This window comes from Raphanus sativus, chromosome 1 (assembly GCF_000801105.2).
Source record: "Raphanus sativus cultivar WK10039 chromosome 1, ASM80110v3, whole genome shotgun sequence".
NCBI classification, from domain to species: domain Eukaryota; kingdom Viridiplantae; phylum Streptophyta; class Magnoliopsida; order Brassicales; family Brassicaceae; genus Raphanus; species Raphanus sativus.
The window spans coordinates 137,810-156,095 of record NC_079511.1 but is presented as its reverse complement, the minus strand read 5'-3'; the positions used below and the strand labels follow the sequence as shown (position 1 = coordinate 156,095).

The window sequence follows — 18,286 nt, the reverse complement described above, 5'->3', positions numbered from 1 at the left end:
ACAGAAACTCAAGAAAAATTCATCGTGATAATCATCAAGCATTCTTGTTTTGTCTCTAAGCAAGCTCGTACTGAGGAGCGCTTAGTGGAATCCATTCTCAAATTAATAAATGAAGAGATGAATCCATTCTGAAATTAAACGATAAAACTAAGTGCAGTTTTCATTAAAATACATAAAACACCACGATATCAAAGATAGAAAAAAACCACATGCAGTTTCTATTAAAATGCATAAGACATCATGAAGTCAAAATAGTATTATTCTTTCAAAAATAGTTTTGTTCTTCCTAGATCAACATATTTAGAAATTTCAAAATCTTGAAAAATTGTTGAAAGGAGTTTCTAACTATTAGAATGTGATGATTATATCATGTATACAAAACTTTTTTTTGGAAAAAATAATAATTTTAGTGATACAAAACGCATTTAAAGTGGTTTATACATATTATTGAAATAAATAAACATTTCCAAACATTTATCTGAATATATAAATCAGATATTATTCAAATGATTACTAGCTTTGTTTAGATTGAATTCTAACAACAACATTGTTTTAACTTTACAAACAAACTTATTCACCATTCTAACTTCCAATGCAATTGTTAATGCATCAATGCACCATTTTCTGTTAGGTATTATTGCTTTTAAAATTTATTGTTAACTTTTCCGAAACATAAAAAAAAGAAGAGAAAAAACATAAACTACAGAAAACAAAACTAGTCAGTAGGGGAAAATCAAATAAACTGCATTAAATCGAATAATATAAGTAGTCTCGACATAGTTGTTTGAGCTGCCAAACAACGGTTTTGGATTTATATTCTCCAAACCTCTCCTGCCTTCCTGACGATCGACGGGATTCAAACGTCGGCGACCTCTCCACCGGTGACCTACTCTATCGGCGATCTCGTGCTAGTACCGGTGATGTTCTTCTTGTCTCTTGTTTTGTCACATCAGTAGAAATCGATGTGTGATATGTCCTCTATACTTCTATTTACACATTCTTCCTTTTATTAATTGTGTACTAGGATTGTACCTGCTTTACGGGCGGGTGAAAATGAATGAATAACCGAATAAGTAAATATAAGATGTTTTAAATTTTAATTTCCCTCTAAAAACTTTAACTTAAAAAAATAATATTAGCTTTCATTATTTATATTTTGCTATTTATCAGAAATTATATGATTATCTTACCATTTAAAAGTTTGTCATGAATATGTAACTGTTTTACCTTTTAAAATTTTTGGTTCTACCTTTATTATGTTAATAAGTAGAATGAATTTTCTATCACACAAAAATTATGAATTATTTTTTGTTCTTAAAAGTTGGTTTGTTCAATTCACTGGTATTTTCTTCTTCTTTTTGCCACACAATTATCTTAAATATTTAATTTAGATAGTTACTATTTACAAATAGTATATTTGTTTTTCACAGATGATCAAAGAAACCATAAAACACATTAGAGTTTTTGAAAAAAGTACTATTTATTAGTTTTTAATTATGATTGTTGCTATTTGAGACCGCAGACTCCACCGGATACATTTTAGTAGCGGATTGGTTGTCAATTAAAGGAATTAAATATAATTTAGAAGCTAAATACTTGATGATTCCATCAATATTCGAACTGTAGCAGGATGTGGATGTCTCAAACATTTTTATTACACAATAGTCCTTCATAAAATGGGATTCCAAATGATAATTCATGGAAATGAAACCTGATATATAATATAAGTTAATGGGAGCTTACAGAAACTCAACAAAAGTGAAAATCATCAAGCAGTACAAAGCATTCTTGTTTAGTCTCGTCTTAAGCACGTTCGTACTGAGGAGTACTATTATTAACGGAAGCTTCTTCACGGTTTTTCCGTCTCTGTCTTCGTTGAGCTCTCTTCTGTTTGCGAGTTTGCGCTTTGCTTGAAGCTTTCGCATTAACCGGCGCAGCAGGAACGCTCTCTGTTGGTTCTGAACCACCAAATACACTGTCAAGAGCATCTTCTTCATCCGCCATTTCGCCATCCGAATCTCCCTGAATAAAGACTCAGATTACACACTGATGCAAAGCATTCGCAGAGGCTTGTAGAATTTAAAAAAAAAGATCAGATAGAAAGCACTCACAGAGGCATTTTGGAGCACTGGTTTAGTCTTTGAAGCATCAGTGTTGTTGGTTCTCTGAGGTTTGGCATCATCTACATCATCATCATCATAAGAAGCGGGGATTTCAGTGAAAGTTCTCCTCTTACGCCAGCGCATCTGAGGTTTCTCTCCTTGATCGTTGTAAACAGCTTCAGGGTAGAAGTGCTTGGACATAAGCTGCCATCTCCAAGCTTCACCTCTGTTGTACTTGACTAAGCTGTAGTAAAAAAAAGAAAGATAAAAGTCAGAATAAAGAAATGACCAAGACCATAAAAGTCTGAGAGAAAAGCATTTGCTTACACATTGACAAGCTCTCTCTGCATACGTGTAGCATCTTGCCTAAGAATGTTATCAAGGCATGAAACAGCAGTAGTGGAGTTGGACCAATCCCAAGCAGCAGTAAAAGCCGCCACAGCAGGTACTGTTGGTAGTGATGAAAAGAGGATGATGAAACATTGAAAATAAAAGATAATGATCAACAAAACAAGTAAGCAAAGTCCTAAAAAAAAAATTACTTACAAACTGTAAGAGGAAGCTTCAGCATTTTCATCTTTTTCGCCACTGAAAAGAAAACACACGACAAAAAATCAGAAGAGGAAACTCTTATGAATCAAAGTAAGTAAGAGCGCAATGAAGAGACAGACTTCTCCACAACACTTGGTGAGGCAAAATGAATGAAAAAAGTAGTACACACCTTGCCAACCTAAACCACCAGCTAGACCAGAGGCAAAGCCAGCAGTCCAGAGAACTTTGATATGGCAAGAGGCAATCACACTCATCTCTTCCGCCGTTATCTTCTCCTAAAATGCAAAACCAAAGACTTAATTTTTGTTCTTTTCAGTTCAGAGAATTAATCACACACATCCTCAATCTTAAAGCTTTATCCTTTAGAAAATACAAAATCGAACAAAAACTAGAGGAAACCTAATCGAACAAAGCAACCAATCGTTGCAACCTCTATCGATTAAAAAAAGAGAGTTCATTTTTTTGGGGATTAGTTGAAAAAAACCTGCTCGGGTTTATCCGCGAGGGCGAGATAGAGCTGATTCAAAGCGGAAAACGCCATCGTCGTTCCTTAAGAATCAATTTCCCAGCAAACGAATCAGAGAAGCGACTCGACTCTCTCTTCCTGATGATCCAACAAACTTTTTATAAGTCTCCTTCTCTCGCAGACAAAACACAAAGCCACAAGTTGTGTGCGATCATGAAAGAACCGGTACGAATCAGGTCAAGTTCGGTTTAATCTATTGTTTCACATTCATACCGGGAATTTCCCACATTTTCTTAGACATTCTTCACAACATTACACAAAAAAGGTATCGAACCAAACCCAATTTAATAAACCAGTTGATTTTAAATGAACCAAACCAAATGGAATAAAACTTGTATTGAGCCAGAACCGGATTGTATTTAACCAAAACGACAGCGTTTACAGTTCTCCCACAATTCACAGTAAACCAAAAGAAAATGGATACAACATCAGCACTTGTTGTTCATTGACTATACTATTACTACCTAAAAGATGATCATTGATGAAATTGATGATGATGACAAGATGTCAATGAAAAAACAAAACGATTGCTTTGTTTTTCTTTGTTCCTGGTGAGTTTGTTTTAAGTTGGTGTCATTGTAGTGCTAGCCTCTGACACCACTTCACTATACAATTTCCTTGAGGAGGCTGAAAACATCCAGAAAAGCTCCCGGTTTACATTCTTTGCTGCTTGGACCATCATGCGTGTCAGGAGATCAATGGTCAGTGACAACAAACTCGAACTCTCGGTCACTGAACTTAAACTGTACTCAAGAACCCATGTGTTGGGATCTAACTGCAGAACCGATGTGCTCCATTTGGTTTTCCCCCACGAAGTGTTGGCCTCATGTATCGAGTAACCGAAGTTCCCTTCTGACCACTTCAATGACAACATCAAAAAAACATGAGAATCATTTTCTGTGTGAATGACATAAATTTACACTAACGGATACTAAACAAACAAATCAATTGAGAGATTTAAATTAAATGATTTAAGATTTGGTTTACCTCAGTTACTCGACCTGATAAGACGGTGATGGAACTTGAGGAGGACCCGGTACAGAACAATCCAGCTGTCTGCAAAGGCCATCCCCATATACTCACTTCTTCAGTGGCGGACTTGTACAGAACACACTTTGAGTTCAGCATAGGACCATCCTAGAAATTAAATTAAAATAAATAAAAAACAGAACTTTTCAAATCCGTCACATTAAAAATCGAAACTTTGGGTGAAAACTGGAATATACCTGATTGAATTTCCAATTGGATTTGGAATCTACGCAGCTACAAAACTTTCCATTTTTAGCAAAACCCTTTAGTTCATCTTCCGAGATTCTCATCTTCGCGCCTAGATCCCTAGCAGCCTGAGATCTCTCCCCAGAGATTCTCACTATCTCATCTGTAAACTCAGGTCTCAAAACCCCTCTAACCACCCAACCAAACCCTAACTCCAAACACAGAACCAAACCAATCACCAACACCACTTTCATAATAACAACGCAAGTCAGTGACTTTCTCTTCTTCTCTTTCTTCCTCGGTTCTTCATTCTTCACCACTTTCTTCTTCCTCGGCGGAGAGATCTTCTTCACCTTCGATGATATTGGGCGAGAAACAGAGGCGGGCGTGGTGACCACCACATCCGGGTCAAACGAACTCGGAGTGGACTCTACGGTGGGTTTGAAAGCGGATGATGATGCGTAAGAGAGCTTGGTGAGAGAGCTTCTCTGCACGCTGAGAGGCATGAGATCGAGCGTCGCGTTGAGGCTGTCGAGACAGATCTCGCAGCTGCAGTTCGCGTCTTTGCGACAATCCGGGAAGTAGCAGTTACTGTTGTCTCTCTTCTCTGAATCATCTTCTGTGGAGACCGTAGTTATCGTCGTCGTCGTCATTGTCGTGCTGCTCGGTGATGAGGATGTCATTGGTTTCTCAAATCTTTGCCTCTGTTTGGTGATTTTCTTTTAACTTCTCTCTGTTTTTTTTTTATAAATTGGCTCAGATTTTGTCTTTATTTATTTATTGTTTCCTTCAGTTTCAAATTTAAATGTCAAATACCCACCCAACGGTCCTCTGATTTCGGCAGTTTTGCTTGTTTAAATTTTTTACTGAAAGGTTGCAATACTGGATTAGTTTTTCTTTTTGGAATAAAACTCTATGAAATGGCCAACTCCTATAGATTCCAAAATAAAATTACTATTTTACATGAATGAAAAAATAGATCCATTTCCAATAATTTATGTGGAATAAGTGGAAACAAGACAAATGTAGGATGTAACTAGGATGCAGATTTTTGAAATAAAAACTTCATGAATGCTTAATTTCTTTGTATTCCAAAATGTTTACTAGTTAAAATGAAAAAAATGAAAAAAAAATATATTCCATTTGGTTTCATATCCTTCCATCTTATTTTAGAAAATATACATTTCAAATATCATTTTACGTCAAGAAGGTTATAGAATTAGTGAAATGCTAATTTCACTATTTTTACTATATTTATTATTCCATTTATTTTTTATTAGTCACCGTAGTAATAAAACATTCAGAATTCATTCAAAGAAAAAAACATTCAGAATCAAAAAGGTACGTGAATGAGATGGAATGAAACAAAATTAAACTAAGAATTTTTTTTTAATAATGTTTAGATATTATTGAGAACATATATGTGTAGCTCAATTACTTTGCCAGCAAAAAAAAATACAAAACAATAAGGTTTAGTTTAAGAAGATATATATGGAACATTTAATACATGCATGGTGTATATTAAATTATCTTTAAGAGATGTTAAATTTAAAAAAATATTAAATTATAAAGAAGATAACAATAGAAAATCCTAGGCCTGGGCATAAAATCCGGAACCCGAAATCCGAACCGAACCCGAACCGAAAAACCCGACCCGTTATCCGACCCGAAATGTAAAAATACCCGAACGGGTCTTGTAGGGTGGTATAAAAAATATCCGAACCCGAAGTGTTATTAACCGAACCCGAACGGGTAACCCGAAAAACCCGAAACTAATAGTTAATATAAATATTTTGAAATATATATATAAGTATTTTAGTTATTAAATTTAATATTCGTGGTAATATGATATATAATAATAAATATTAACAATATTAAAAATATTTCAAGTACACAATTAGTTATAAATAAGTAATTTATAATTTGTTCATTGGAATAACAAGTCTACTCTCTATAATATAATGTATATTGTTTACAAATAATGTTTGTTTTCATACTTGATTTAACATTTTATTGTTATTTTAGCAATTTTATGTGAGATAGATTAGTTTTAACTAATTTAGCTGTTTTTATTTATGTTTTCTTTAAGTTTTTGTTTTTTTACTTTGGTTATATCCGAACCGAACCGATATAACCCGAACCCGAATGATATATGGTTACTTTATGGGTTTTAGGATGCAATATAATTATTAACCGAACCCGAAGTGTTATTATCCGAACCCGACCCGTACTAATGAAATTTTACTATGGGACCTAGGAGCGTAAATCCGAAAACCCGAAAATCCGAAAAACCCGATCCGAACGCCAACGGGTACCCGAACGCCCAGGCCTAGAAAATCCCATAGAATCCGGTAAACAAAATCTATGAAATATTTATCTACTTGTTTTTAATCTAGATTTTAACTTCTGTTATCAATGGAAAAACAATATTAGTTAGTATATATTCAAACACAGTTAGCAAAACAATTTTCTAACATTGATTCTGTCTCTATCATTAATTTCATTCTCTGCTTTTTTATTCTTACAACTCGAATTTTCGTTCCAGTTATAATAATGAGAGGTGAAGATGATCACTATCTTTCACGAATGAAAAAAGATTGGCCAAATATACGTGATAAAGTGACCAAGGCGTTAGAGGAAGCGTTGTTGCGCAAAGCTAAGTCTCCTTCATCACGCATTATCAAGTTTGACCTTAACGAACCTCCTCCTCCTGATACGGATGATGAAGAGCAGATCAATGAAGCAGAGAGGAGAGACCATAAAGTTTCTAGTGGAGCTTCTTCTAGGTTTTGTAGCAACATTGACCTTAACAAGTCCCCGAGAGAAGAGCCACCAAACCACGATCACAACATCAGTAAGAACCGACTAAACCCTAATCCTGGCAAGAGACCTCTCAAGCGAAAGGGAAGGGGTAGTGGTAGGTTGGATAAAGCAAAGAAACAAAGACTCAAAGCTGCTTTGGACGTAGGAGACGCAAAGCTCGTCTTTGAGAAGACTTTGTCCGTGAGTGATGTCAACCCAAACCAGAGCCGTTTCTTAATCCCTTTCCAGAAGCTAAAAAGAAACGACTTCTTGACTCGAGAGGAATCGAGTTTCTTAGAACAAGAAGAAGGCAACAAGGGCGGGAAGCCTGGAGTGGAAGCGTTTCTCGTGGACCAAAGGTCTGAAGCGTGGAGTTTGGTTTTCAAGAGATGGGTGATGAAGAAGAAGGAGAGCTCTGAAAAGGGTACATTGAACTACGTTTTGAACCGTGGCTGGAACGACATCGTTAAGGAGAATAAGTTGAAAGCCAAAGACAAGATTAGTCTCTGGTCTTTTAGGTGCGATGGTGTCCTCTGCTTTGCCCTAGTTACTCATCCTCCCACCATAAGCACATAGTATAGCTCTTCTGCTATCCCTATCTCATGATTGTTTTTCTCCTTTTTTTTTGCATGTGGTAAATTCTTCATTGATATGGACTCTAGGTTTTTTTAAGGACGTTTAGTTAGTAGGGTTTTTGGTTTAGTAACTAGTTACAAAAATTATATGTTGGGTTTTTTTGGTTGACATCTTTGTTGGAGTTCTTCTTCATTGTTCGTACGTAGATGACTATTTGTTGTTGTTTCTGATTCCGTTGCGATGAATCTATGTTTTGTTTATTTTCGATTTCAGGATGAATGATCATACAAAGAAAACACTCTCAGGCTAAGTTTTTTTTTTTTTTAACTAAAGAAGCTACTATAAAACAAAGGAAAACAACTAGCTAGATTGATCAGTCATCACTTAACTTCCAGTATGTTTTCTGTTCTTGTTTATTTGCAGTTACATTTTTAAGATTACTCATCCGGGAAGTTCTTGAGACCCATATGACTAGCCGAAAAGAAACTTTTAGTTTTTAATGATTTGGTGCACCTAAAAAAAGTTTTTAATGATTTTTTTTTCTTTCAAAGACTGATAAGTTTTCTCCAGTCATAGCATAAAATAATTGTTAGTGCATATGTACACGATTTTTAGGCTGAATTCTCTAAATCCATTTATCGTACATATAATATTTAACAAAAATTAAACCTCATGATAGTTGATATATATACATTGTTTAATATTTTTCTTTCTTTCTCATAGTTTGTGAAATAGTCTAAACTTGCAGCTATGAATAAGTGAAAGAGAGAGATGAAAGCAACTTCGTTCCTAATTTTTACTTTTTTCGACAAATATTGAAATAAAATATTAATATAAAATATATGATAATCATGAGATAAATTTTCTTAAAAAATATCCACACATTCTTTTGTTAAAAAAAATTAATGACATACTAGAGATAATCATGCGTTCTTATACACTCAATTACCTCAGATTTCTTAAAGTAGAGAAATATTTATATGATTTATGAGATAACTATAGTGTAAATATATTCAAAAATATCTGAGATCCTATCGACAGTTAGAATATGTGGTAAAGACTTCTTTTAGATAATGTAATAAGGAGATTATAGGTCGAATCTAAGATTACGATTAAAATTACAGTTTTTTATCAAGATTAAAATTGCAGTTACGTACTCGAACTTTAATATCAACGTTCAACAATTGCACTATAGTTGGTTGACCGATTGACGTAATTCGTAAAGACAATACAAGAGGTAGTACGTAATAACTGATTTTGTCAAAAAAATACGTAATAATTGACGTTAAGAGTAAATGAAAACCTAGGTAGTAAATTAGTAATAACATATAAACTTACCGTTGAATTAACCGTGTTTATATTATTTTGTTCACCTTTTTAACTCGTATCAAACTTATTCACCAAAAAAAAAACTAACCAAGTAATTTGTTATTTTGTTTTGTCATAAGTGTTATGTAAGTAGCCTAACTTTGTGGCAACTTTTTGTTGGTGTATACAGAAATCTTTGTAGCGCTGACCAACACGTTTCTTCAATCTACATCTTATAATTAGTATTGTGTGTAGTTCAACTAATTAGTATTACGTACTAAAGTTCCGATATTGCTCTATTTGGGTAAACTCAACAATACATTAGAAAAGTCACACGTCATCTCGTTAATGTAATCACGATACGGTCTAATTGTTTTCTTTCAAAATTCTAATATTTTTCTTTACCGTCTTCACGTTACAATTATCTGACACAAACTTAAAATACTACTAATTCTTAAGGTGTTGCCATAAAATTAGGCTCCAGTCTTTCTTTTTATTAATTATCATTATTTTTAAGATATGTCTTTCTAATTAAAAAGGTAATGTATCCAAAAAATTGAAGAACCTTATTGATGCAATAATTAAAATATATATTTTAGTCAAAAAATAATTAAAATATATAGTCAAATGAATGTTTTGACTATGATGATAGAATAATTTTTAAAAGGAAGCAAATTAAAAACTAGCTTTCACTGGTAAAAGTTAGTTAAGGTAGTTGAGCTTCAAAAGTCAAAATCAAAACCAACTTCCACAAGCTACCTTATTAGCCCTTGTCTTATATCATGTATATATCATGCACACAAAGTAACCACAAAACCATAACCATTTCATTTCAATTCCACAACACAAAAATTCTATTTATTTTCTTGACCAGAAGAAAAAAAGATTCAGTTTGCCTAAACCCCTAAAAACACAGCAAAATGGATCCCAGATTTTGCCTAATCTCAGCTCTAATCTTCTTGCCTTTACTTTCAAACTCTCCAATATTGATTCTCGCTCAAATCAATACCCCATGTTCACCAACCATGCTCTCTAGCGTTACAGGGTGCATGAATTTTCTGACGGGAGGTGGTAGTTCTCCGACTACGGATTGTTGTGAGGCTCTTAAATCGTTAACCGGAACCGGTTTGGACTGTTTGTGTCTGATCGTAACCGCAAGTGTGCCAATCAATCTTCCTATTAACCGAACTCTAGCCATCTCTCTTCCTCGTGCATGTGGCATGCCTGGTGTCCCCGTTAAATGCAAAGGTTATCTAATTTCATTTTTTTCGATAATTAACACATTGAGCCGAATTATTATATGTTTATTGATGTTCTATATCTATATATCAACATCGATCTATATTTTTCAATTTCTAATTTTTTATCGTAAATTTTGTGAAATTTTGCAGCTTCTGCAGCACCTCTTCCTGCTCCAGGTAAATTGGTTCATATAGTTTTATAGAGTTTATTTAAATCTCAATACAAATTAGTAAATTACTTTGTATATCATGTTTTATTAACCAAAGCCTATTGTGAATAACACACAGGCCCTGTGTCTCTCGGTCCAACCACTCCTCCTACAGAAACGGAAACTCCTCAAGGTAAATTAACAAAATTAAGCCTCCTAAACATTTTTCGAGTTTAATGACATCACGTAGACCGGGCTAAGGACCCGAACCGGTTCAAATACGTTTTAGTGATCTTCCACTACTAGCATAAGCTCATTATTCATTAGTATACGTTACTCTTGCAGGCTCACCTTCTCTCGGTCCTACTACATCTCCGACAAGTTCGAAAACACCTGACGGTAAAAACACAGAGATTCTCTTAAACCCTTAAAAAGTGTTTTAGTTCTAATCATTTTTTTTGATAATCTGTTACTAATACATTTGAGTTTGTTGTCATTACGCAGACCAAAATATTCCCGTATCGGGCAAGGGAGAAGACGTCCCGACAGCCTCAACTCCTTCAGCCTCGTCGCCTTCTTCTTCGCACCCTCTCAAGCTTCCGCTTCTTCTACTTACTTTTTTCGCCTTTGAGATCATCAACTTTTTCTAGTTTTAAAGCTCAATTACCTGTCATAATATTGCTTGTTACTTTCATATTGATTTTACGTGTATTTGATGTTTGCTGTCTCCTTCCCACATCCACAAAAATGAAATGAAATTAAAGCTTAATAAAAACAGCAAAAGGTTCCAGACGATAGACAAACGAACAAATCCAAAATAGCTCTCTGTTCATTCACCAACATTATTTGCGGTAATAATATAATTTTATCCATTTACTTCCAACCATCATACCATTCATATTCCTCCTTGGCGACAAACTACCATTCTTTCTCTTCACCACCGCCGCCATTGTTATTCCAACCATCAGACCAGGCTTCTTTCTCCTTTGTGCCACCATTGTTGTCCCACCCATCAGACCACTCGCCTGTATTCTTACTCCCACCACCATTGTCGTTCCAACCATCAGACCAGTCTTCTTTTTCCTTTGTGCCGCCATTGTTCCACCCATCAGACCATTCGCCTGTATGCTTAGTCCCATCAGACCATTCGTCTGTATTCTTAGTCCCACCACCATTGTTGTTCCAACCATCGGAGCATTCTTCTTTTTCCTTAGTCCCACCACCATTGTTGTTCAAACCATCAGAGCAATCGTCTTTTTCTTCAGTTCCACCACCATTGTTGTTCAACCCATCAGACCACTCGTCTGTATTCTTAGTCCCACCACCATTGTTGTTCCAACCATCCGAGCATTCTTCTTTTTCCTTTGCGACAGCGTTGTTGTTCCAACCATCAGAGCAATCGTCTTTTTCTTTAGTTCCACCACCATTGTTGTTCCATCCATCAGACCATTCATTATTTTCCTTCGTCCCAGAACCATTGTCGTTCCATCCATCAGACCATTCATCTTTCCCCTTTGTGCCGGCGTTGTTGACCTCGCCACTCATGTTCCACGCTTCTTCTACAGAGTATTGAGGAGCATTGCTGCTTTCTTCTTGATAGAATGGTTCCTCCTCAAACTCTTCCCTCTCTGGTAAACCGCATCCTTGGTAAGCATTGTTATCTACACAACGCCACAAAAGCTTGTTCCAATTCATATCCTGTTTCATACAACAGTTCTACATTAGTTTGGAATGCTGGGATTACGAGTCACTGCTTTACGTTAAGTAGTACCTTGCAAATGATATGTGGGTTTCCGATGATCACTAGCAGAGATATTGCACGGGTGATTGCGACGTTAAACCTCCTTGGATTGCTCAAGAAACCCAGACAATAGGCTCTATCAAACTCGTTGTGTTTGATTGTAGATCTTACGGTTGAGATGATGATGACTTGTTTCTCCTGCCCTTGGAATTGCTCCACGCTACCGACTTTGACTTCAGTCATATCTAACCTATCGAGAACCTCCTTGATCTTCGTTACTTGCTGCCTGTAAGGAGTTATAACTCCGATGTCCTCTTCTTGCACACAGTCATTCGCTGTCAGTCTCTTGATTGTCTCTATAACTTTACTGATCTCTATACGGTTGAACCACGACGGATTGTTACCTTCCCTCTCATCGCATCCTTGGATCCCATAGAAAACCATTGGGAACTCTATGTTCGGAAGGAACTTTAACGAGGCAAGAACAGAGTCTGTGTCTTCTTTGGAAGCTACCAGTTCTCCATCATAGAACAGCTCTGATGGGAGATCAAGAATCTCTGGGTGGCATCTGTAGTTCTTGACTAGCTTCGTCACATAGTTCTCATCCCCTTCGCAGTAATAATCGCACTCAAACAATCTTTCCAAGTATGATTTCCCCAAGCCGAGTGACTCCGCATCTCTCGAGTATATGACCGGACCCAGCTGCCTTGGATCTCCGGCAAGCACAACCACAGTTTCTGACACGCAGAGATTTGAGATAGCAATCATGTTTTCTGGCTCTGACGCTTGACCAGCCTCATCTAAGAAAATATGAGTGAAGTGACCACGCTTCACGCCTTCTGCGTTGAGAAGGGATGCACTCATATATGTTGACACAACGAGTTTGTAACGATTCAAAGCTAGGAGAGGAGGGCACTTGAAAACACACTCATCAAAGAAGCAAAAGCGGATAATGTCGGGTTTGATTTCTTCATAGGTACGAGTAGCTGCATTCAGCCTGAAAATCTCATTGTCCTTGATGCGAACTCCCTCCAGACAAAGTAGCTTCTCTAAAATGTGATCAGCTGCGCTATTGGAAGGAGCACAGACGAGAACCCGAGCATTTTTCTGAGTTGTATAGAGTTGAACTATGGCCTCCACCAATGTCTTGGTCTTCCCAGTGCCAGGAGGTCCATGGATAACATATGGTGGTGCTCCTTTGCAGCCAAGAATCATTTCAATGGAACAAATCTGCTCTGCATTAAGAGCTGGCGAAATGGGCACGATGGGTTTTGTCTTTATCATCCTTTTCCCGGATTTCAAGGATGGGAAAAGGAAGTTTGGATCTAAATGTTCTGTCGCATCAACAGCCTGATACAATCTTCTAGTGTTGATTCGATTGTACGTGAACCTCACGTTATAGACACTCCCAGTTGTGTGGCGAAGGTGGAACTCAGAGGCAAACTTCAAATGCACTTCATCCGCCTCTACGCGGTGTACAAATCCCTGTGAGTAAAGAAAAGACATTTCCAATTTTTTATTCCTCCAGAAAGATAAATCGTGAAACATATTTGAAGTTACGAGGCTGAAAGTGATATGAAATGATGCAAAGATGTTTCAAGAACATAACCTCATAAGCTGGAGCAGTTGCACCATCACAAGCATGTCTTACAAAGATATGATCTCCATGGACAATGGAAGGTCTTTTCTCAGCAAGCCCCGGAACCTCGAGAGACAAACAGAGACCCTTTCTCCTCATCGAAACATTCTCCATATCATAAGCTCGCATGTCTTCCTAAACACACAGAAAGCAAAAAGTTACACAAGTTCACTGCAAAAAATTTGGAACAATGAGAAAGAATACCTCGAGCTGTAGTTCTTCCATAATAAGTAACATTTTGTAATATTTTGAATAGTTATGAACCGTTAGACCATCGTTCAAATAATCCGGAATCTCCTTCCTCTCAAGATTCTCTCTCGTCTCCTTTGGAATCTCATACCGAGGAAGCCTGTTTTTATAGGGACGCTGTGCTACCGCCTTAGAAGGCCGTGTCCCCGTCACGTAGTTATCCACAGCAAAGTCTTTCTTCGGAGCTCTTCTATTCCTGGAGTAAGGCCTGTTCGTAGCGAGAGAGCTCGATATCTTATCCTCAGCCAAAAGGAAAACAACCCGCTCAACGTTGTCACACCCCCAGTCAACACTAATCACAGTCGTATGCAAACCGATATCCTTCGGCTTGCAAGAGACCCATACGGTCAACGTGTCCCCCGGCTCGAGCATCCTGTCCTCCAGAGTGAAAGTCTCGTAAAAGCTCTGCACCTCCTTGACGTCTGCATCTTTCGAAGGCGGTTTCAGGATGGAGAGGGTGAAGGAATCCTCGGGGTTAGACGCGTAGATCTTGGTCCAGAGATCCACGGCCTCGTCCGTGGTGTTCTTGATGGTGAATGAGTCGTGAGAAGTCTCTCCGACGGTTACTGACTGAGGCTTGTCGTTTCTGAAAGGGAAAGGAGCGGAGATCACGACGGGGCCTTCGTCTAGTGGGTTGTAGCAGCCGTCGTTCTGGTAGTCTATGAATCCGATCTCTCCCTTGTCGGCGATTACGGAGTACTCGTCGTCTGACTTGTATCCACTCACACTCATTGCTGACGAGAATCTGAAAACATTATACACATTATAATATATACTTTCTATATGATTATAAAGTAACAATTACACATTTCAACAACACCCAATCTGTAACGATTAGTTGAAAACATATGCGATGAGAATCTGATGCATACGCACGTATTAAGAACAGTTTGGTGCTAATTGCGATCGCAACACAGACACTATAACTTCCTTCCTAACCTAATCATTCAGATACGCACGTTGGCAGATTCTTAAATCTTTCGGAAATAGAAAATTAAAGAGGATTGTATCGGATTTTGAGTAGCGAGAAAGCTCAGAGAGCACAGTAAAACCCTAAGAACCGAAACGAAATTGACGAGATTGAGCAGAGCTATAAGAGTTAGACTCACGAAATCTGTAACGGATTGGATGATGATGATGATGCTCGTCGCTGCGATCACACTGAGAAATGGAGAAGCGTGCGACGCCAGGACAATCGCAGGCTTTAAAGCAAAACACACGCGAAAAGAGTGAGTGAAGAAGACTGAAGAGTCGCGGAATTGCTTATTGGAGTCAGTTCCGTCTCGGAAGAAAACATGTGGACTCACTATTGGGCCTTTGATTTTTGATATGTAGTGGGCTTATAAAGCCCATATATCCACGACAATGACGAACGAGTGCACGTGCTGGGTTAGTTATAAATAAGGATATGGATTCCGGCCCATTCAGGACAGTTATTCGAAATCTTAGTGAAAGACTGACTATTTCTAATGGAATGTTTTAAGTTCCCAAATTTTGGGAATGTAAAAATGTTAATTCATTTAAAAGATTAACTAAGATTCCATTGAAAAAAAAAATAACAAATACTAGTTGTATGAGAAAAAGTTTTATTGATCTTTTATTTTTTTTTAAATTGTAATTTTATAGTTGATTATAACTTTATTTTTACTTTTTTAACAACTTTTATTTTAACAATGTTGAACTTTTTTTTTGCTTTTCATGAGATCAATCAAAACAGAACATACACTTTATGTAGCCAGTTTACACGAATTGAGAAGTTTGTGTAGATATACAAAATAACAAAAGTTCATGTGGATCCACCTTGCTCATCATAGCTTGAGTAAATTTCTATACTGATCATTGCTGATGCTCTAAGAATTGATATTCGGAGACGTAATAATTAGTTTCATGCATAGTAAATGTGATCATACATGTTAGCCCGCGTCGAAATACTAGAATCGTTATTGTAACCTATAGTCCTAAAGTCACTAAAATCTACAGATTTAGATGATTGACGTTAGCCTTTAGGTATAATTGAAAATACAGCGTAATAAGGAAGGTTTGTTGATGGAATGATGGTGAAAGATTTGTATTTTATCGATATATAAGAGTTTACATAATGTTGCAACAGATATGTTTTCATATTATATATACTAATATCTTGAAGAGTTGATGTCGCTACATGTTTTTATACTGACAGTCATTAGAATCGATTCAGTCCTTATGTGGTGATTCAATGGTTGATAGTCCTTTAATTTTGTTTGGGTATTGGGCACGAGAGATGTACCAGCATTAGTCAAGAGCTATATAGAGTTATGTGTTTACCAAATGAAACTTGTTCTAAGCCCTAGACAAAACTGAAAGGAATTGGTACAAATTGCTAACTATATGGGTAACAAGAGGAATCTAAATGGCATTGTAGATTTAATCTTGTGTTTATCTTCTGAAAGTGACACTATGTTGCCGCCTACCCGGAGTGTCTTTTCAGAGCCAGTGGGTTTTGTTCATGTGAAATTATATTTTATTTTAAATCTCTAAACAAAAATATTGTGGAATTGTTTAATGAAAATAAGAAGCATGCTGTTTTGGTTAGTCTGCTAGCCTATCCTTTCACACTCCTACTCAAAAGCCTATACCAATCAAGTCCATGTTCTTTAATCTTATGCAACCTTATTTTATTTTTATTTGTTCAATTAACTTTGACTTTCTTTTACAAGAGAAACACGATATTCCCTTATAAAGATAAAATCCTAGTTTTCCTTTATATTGACTTGTATACATCACAAATCATCCAATGTAATATTTTTGGTCTAAATCCAATGTAATACTGACATATCCTAAGCTAATTTGCTTAAGTTCTGACAGGTGAGCACACTTAAAAAAAAAGTACTCATTGATTTAATGAACCATGATAAGAAGAACTCCATGTATTTGAATATCAAATAACTTGTATATGCAAAGAAATCATTCCGCGGATTATTGTTTTATCTGAATATATTGTTTCGTATGTCTCACAACGTATCGATTAAGAGGTAAGGAGTATAGGAATGTCATTTTCTCCTTATTTAAGTTGTTTTGGAGTTTATTATAGAAAATAACTTTTATACTTAAATCTGGATATATAAAGCTATATTCAAATTGGCGAAATACATCAACTTTTTTTGCTTAAATAATGATGTTTCTTTTTCATAGTTAATTCATACGAAAAATGATCAGGAAATTAAAAAAAAAAAGAGCAATACAAGCCTTAGAAAAAGATTATTTATATTTAGCTACCAAGCTTCTGAACAACACTTTCTTTTTTTTTTTTTTTGTAACTGAAAAGCAAAGATTGAAAAAAGATGTGCTTAAGACTACTAGACCAGCTTCAAAGACTAAAAATAATCTCAGCAAGTCTGAAGAGCAGAAGCATAATTCAATCTAGGAGCAGTTAAACACCTCTCATGTCATCGCTAACAACACTTTCTTTCCCTTGGATTGTTAATGTTTTTTCTTTACAGTAATTCTCTTGGAAAAACCAAACTCATCATTGTCTGTGTAATTAATCATATGACTATTTTTACAAGAATCATGTGTAATTAATCATATGGCTAGTCTTACAAGAACCATCGTTTTAATAAAATATTGATAAGCGTTGTTGTGAATGTGATCAACAAAAGCTGAAAGAAGACAAAGCATGAGGAAACAGGAAAAAGACAAAGCATGATTTACACAGAACACTCTCTTCACTTTCAGGCTCTCTCTTTTTAAGTTTTTAATCATTCCCTTCTATATTAACTGGTCCAGTCTTTGTCTCACATATAAAATTATATTTATAAAAGTTATAGTATACACAAATCAAAATCTCGGTTTTTGAAAAAGTTCTTAACATAAGAATCTTTGAATTTGTTGGAAAACAAAATCTTAGACTTTAGTGAAAACAACATGTCATCTAAATTTCTCTTTAACCATATATTGTCACTTGTCAGTAGGTTATACAGTTCTTGAAATGAAAAAGGAGTAAAAATCTACATAGTAACTTGTATTTAAATGCAAGATTGATCATTAGTTTATCTAGAAACCCAAACTATTTGTAGTCAAACGATCATTACCAGAAGGCATCAAGTTCACTTTTCCTTTTGAGCAATTTTCATAAAATAAAATTAGAAATTCTTCTTTTTTTCTTGGTATAGTTTTCGTTACACTTGACATAAACATTACAAAATGA

The 18,286-nt window shown here is 36.0% G+C and overlaps 5 protein-coding genes and 1 non-coding gene across 6 annotated transcripts; 2 read left to right on the top strand and 4 right to left on the bottom strand.

Moving 5' to 3' along the window:
* Positions 1 to 1,633: 1,633 nt before the first annotated feature.
* Positions 1,634 to 3,297, bottom strand: LOC108840254 (uncharacterized). Its single transcript, XM_018613095.2, has 6 exons — positions 3,139 to 3,297; positions 2,824 to 2,929; positions 2,649 to 2,690; positions 2,430 to 2,550; positions 2,112 to 2,346; positions 1,634 to 2,022 (listed from the first exon to the last, which is right to left on the bottom strand). The coding sequence occupies exons 1-6, from the start codon at positions 3,193 to 3,195 to the stop codon at positions 1,804 to 1,806; spliced, it is 780 nt and encodes a 259-aa protein (XP_018468597.2). The 5' UTR covers positions 3,196 to 3,297; the 3' UTR covers positions 1,634 to 1,803.
* Positions 3,298 to 3,487: 190 nt separating this feature from the next.
* LOC130506684 (uncharacterized) lies at positions 3,488 to 5,145 on the bottom strand. The gene is made up of 3 exons (XM_057001391.1): positions 4,407 to 5,145; positions 4,168 to 4,317; positions 3,488 to 4,039 (listed from the first exon to the last, which is right to left on the bottom strand). Exons 1-3 carry the CDS (start codon positions 5,076 to 5,078, stop codon positions 3,743 to 3,745), a joined length of 1,119 nt encoding a protein of 372 aa, XP_056857371.1. The 5' UTR covers positions 5,079 to 5,145; the 3' UTR covers positions 3,488 to 3,742.
* A 1,712-nt stretch (positions 5,146 to 6,857) lies between these two features.
* LOC108842748 (putative B3 domain-containing protein At3g49610) lies at positions 6,858 to 7,773 on the top strand. The gene has a single exon (XM_018615761.2). It carries the CDS (start codon positions 6,949 to 6,951, stop codon positions 7,771 to 7,773), a length of 825 nt encoding a protein of 274 aa, XP_018471263.1. The 5' UTR covers positions 6,858 to 6,948.
* A 2,139-nt stretch (positions 7,774 to 9,912) lies between these two features.
* On the top strand, positions 9,913 to 11,240 carry LOC130507000 (non-specific lipid transfer protein GPI-anchored 21-like). Its single transcript, XM_057001722.1, has 5 exons — positions 9,913 to 10,329; positions 10,473 to 10,499; positions 10,611 to 10,664; positions 10,817 to 10,870; positions 10,976 to 11,240. Exons 1-5 carry the CDS (start codon positions 10,002 to 10,004, stop codon positions 11,119 to 11,121), a joined length of 609 nt encoding a protein of 202 aa, XP_056857702.1. The 5' UTR covers positions 9,913 to 10,001; the 3' UTR covers positions 11,122 to 11,240.
* LOC108808081 (probable RNA helicase SDE3) lies at positions 11,210 to 15,369 on the bottom strand. Its single transcript, XM_018580283.2, has 5 exons — positions 15,210 to 15,369; positions 14,056 to 14,845; positions 13,822 to 13,986; positions 12,243 to 13,697; positions 11,210 to 12,169 (listed from the first exon to the last, which is right to left on the bottom strand). The coding sequence occupies exons 2-5, from the start codon at positions 14,830 to 14,832 to the stop codon at positions 11,390 to 11,392; spliced, it is 3,177 nt and encodes a 1,058-aa protein (XP_018435785.1). The 5' UTR covers positions 14,833 to 14,845; positions 15,210 to 15,369; the 3' UTR covers positions 11,210 to 11,389.
* A 2,050-nt stretch (positions 15,370 to 17,419) lies between these two features.
* LOC130497873 (small nucleolar RNA snoR77) lies at positions 17,420 to 17,528 on the bottom strand. The gene has a single exon (XR_008936907.1). It is a non-coding gene; the product is annotated as a small nucleolar RNA snoR77 (small nucleolar RNA).
* Between the last annotated feature and the right edge of the window lie 758 nt (positions 17,529 to 18,286).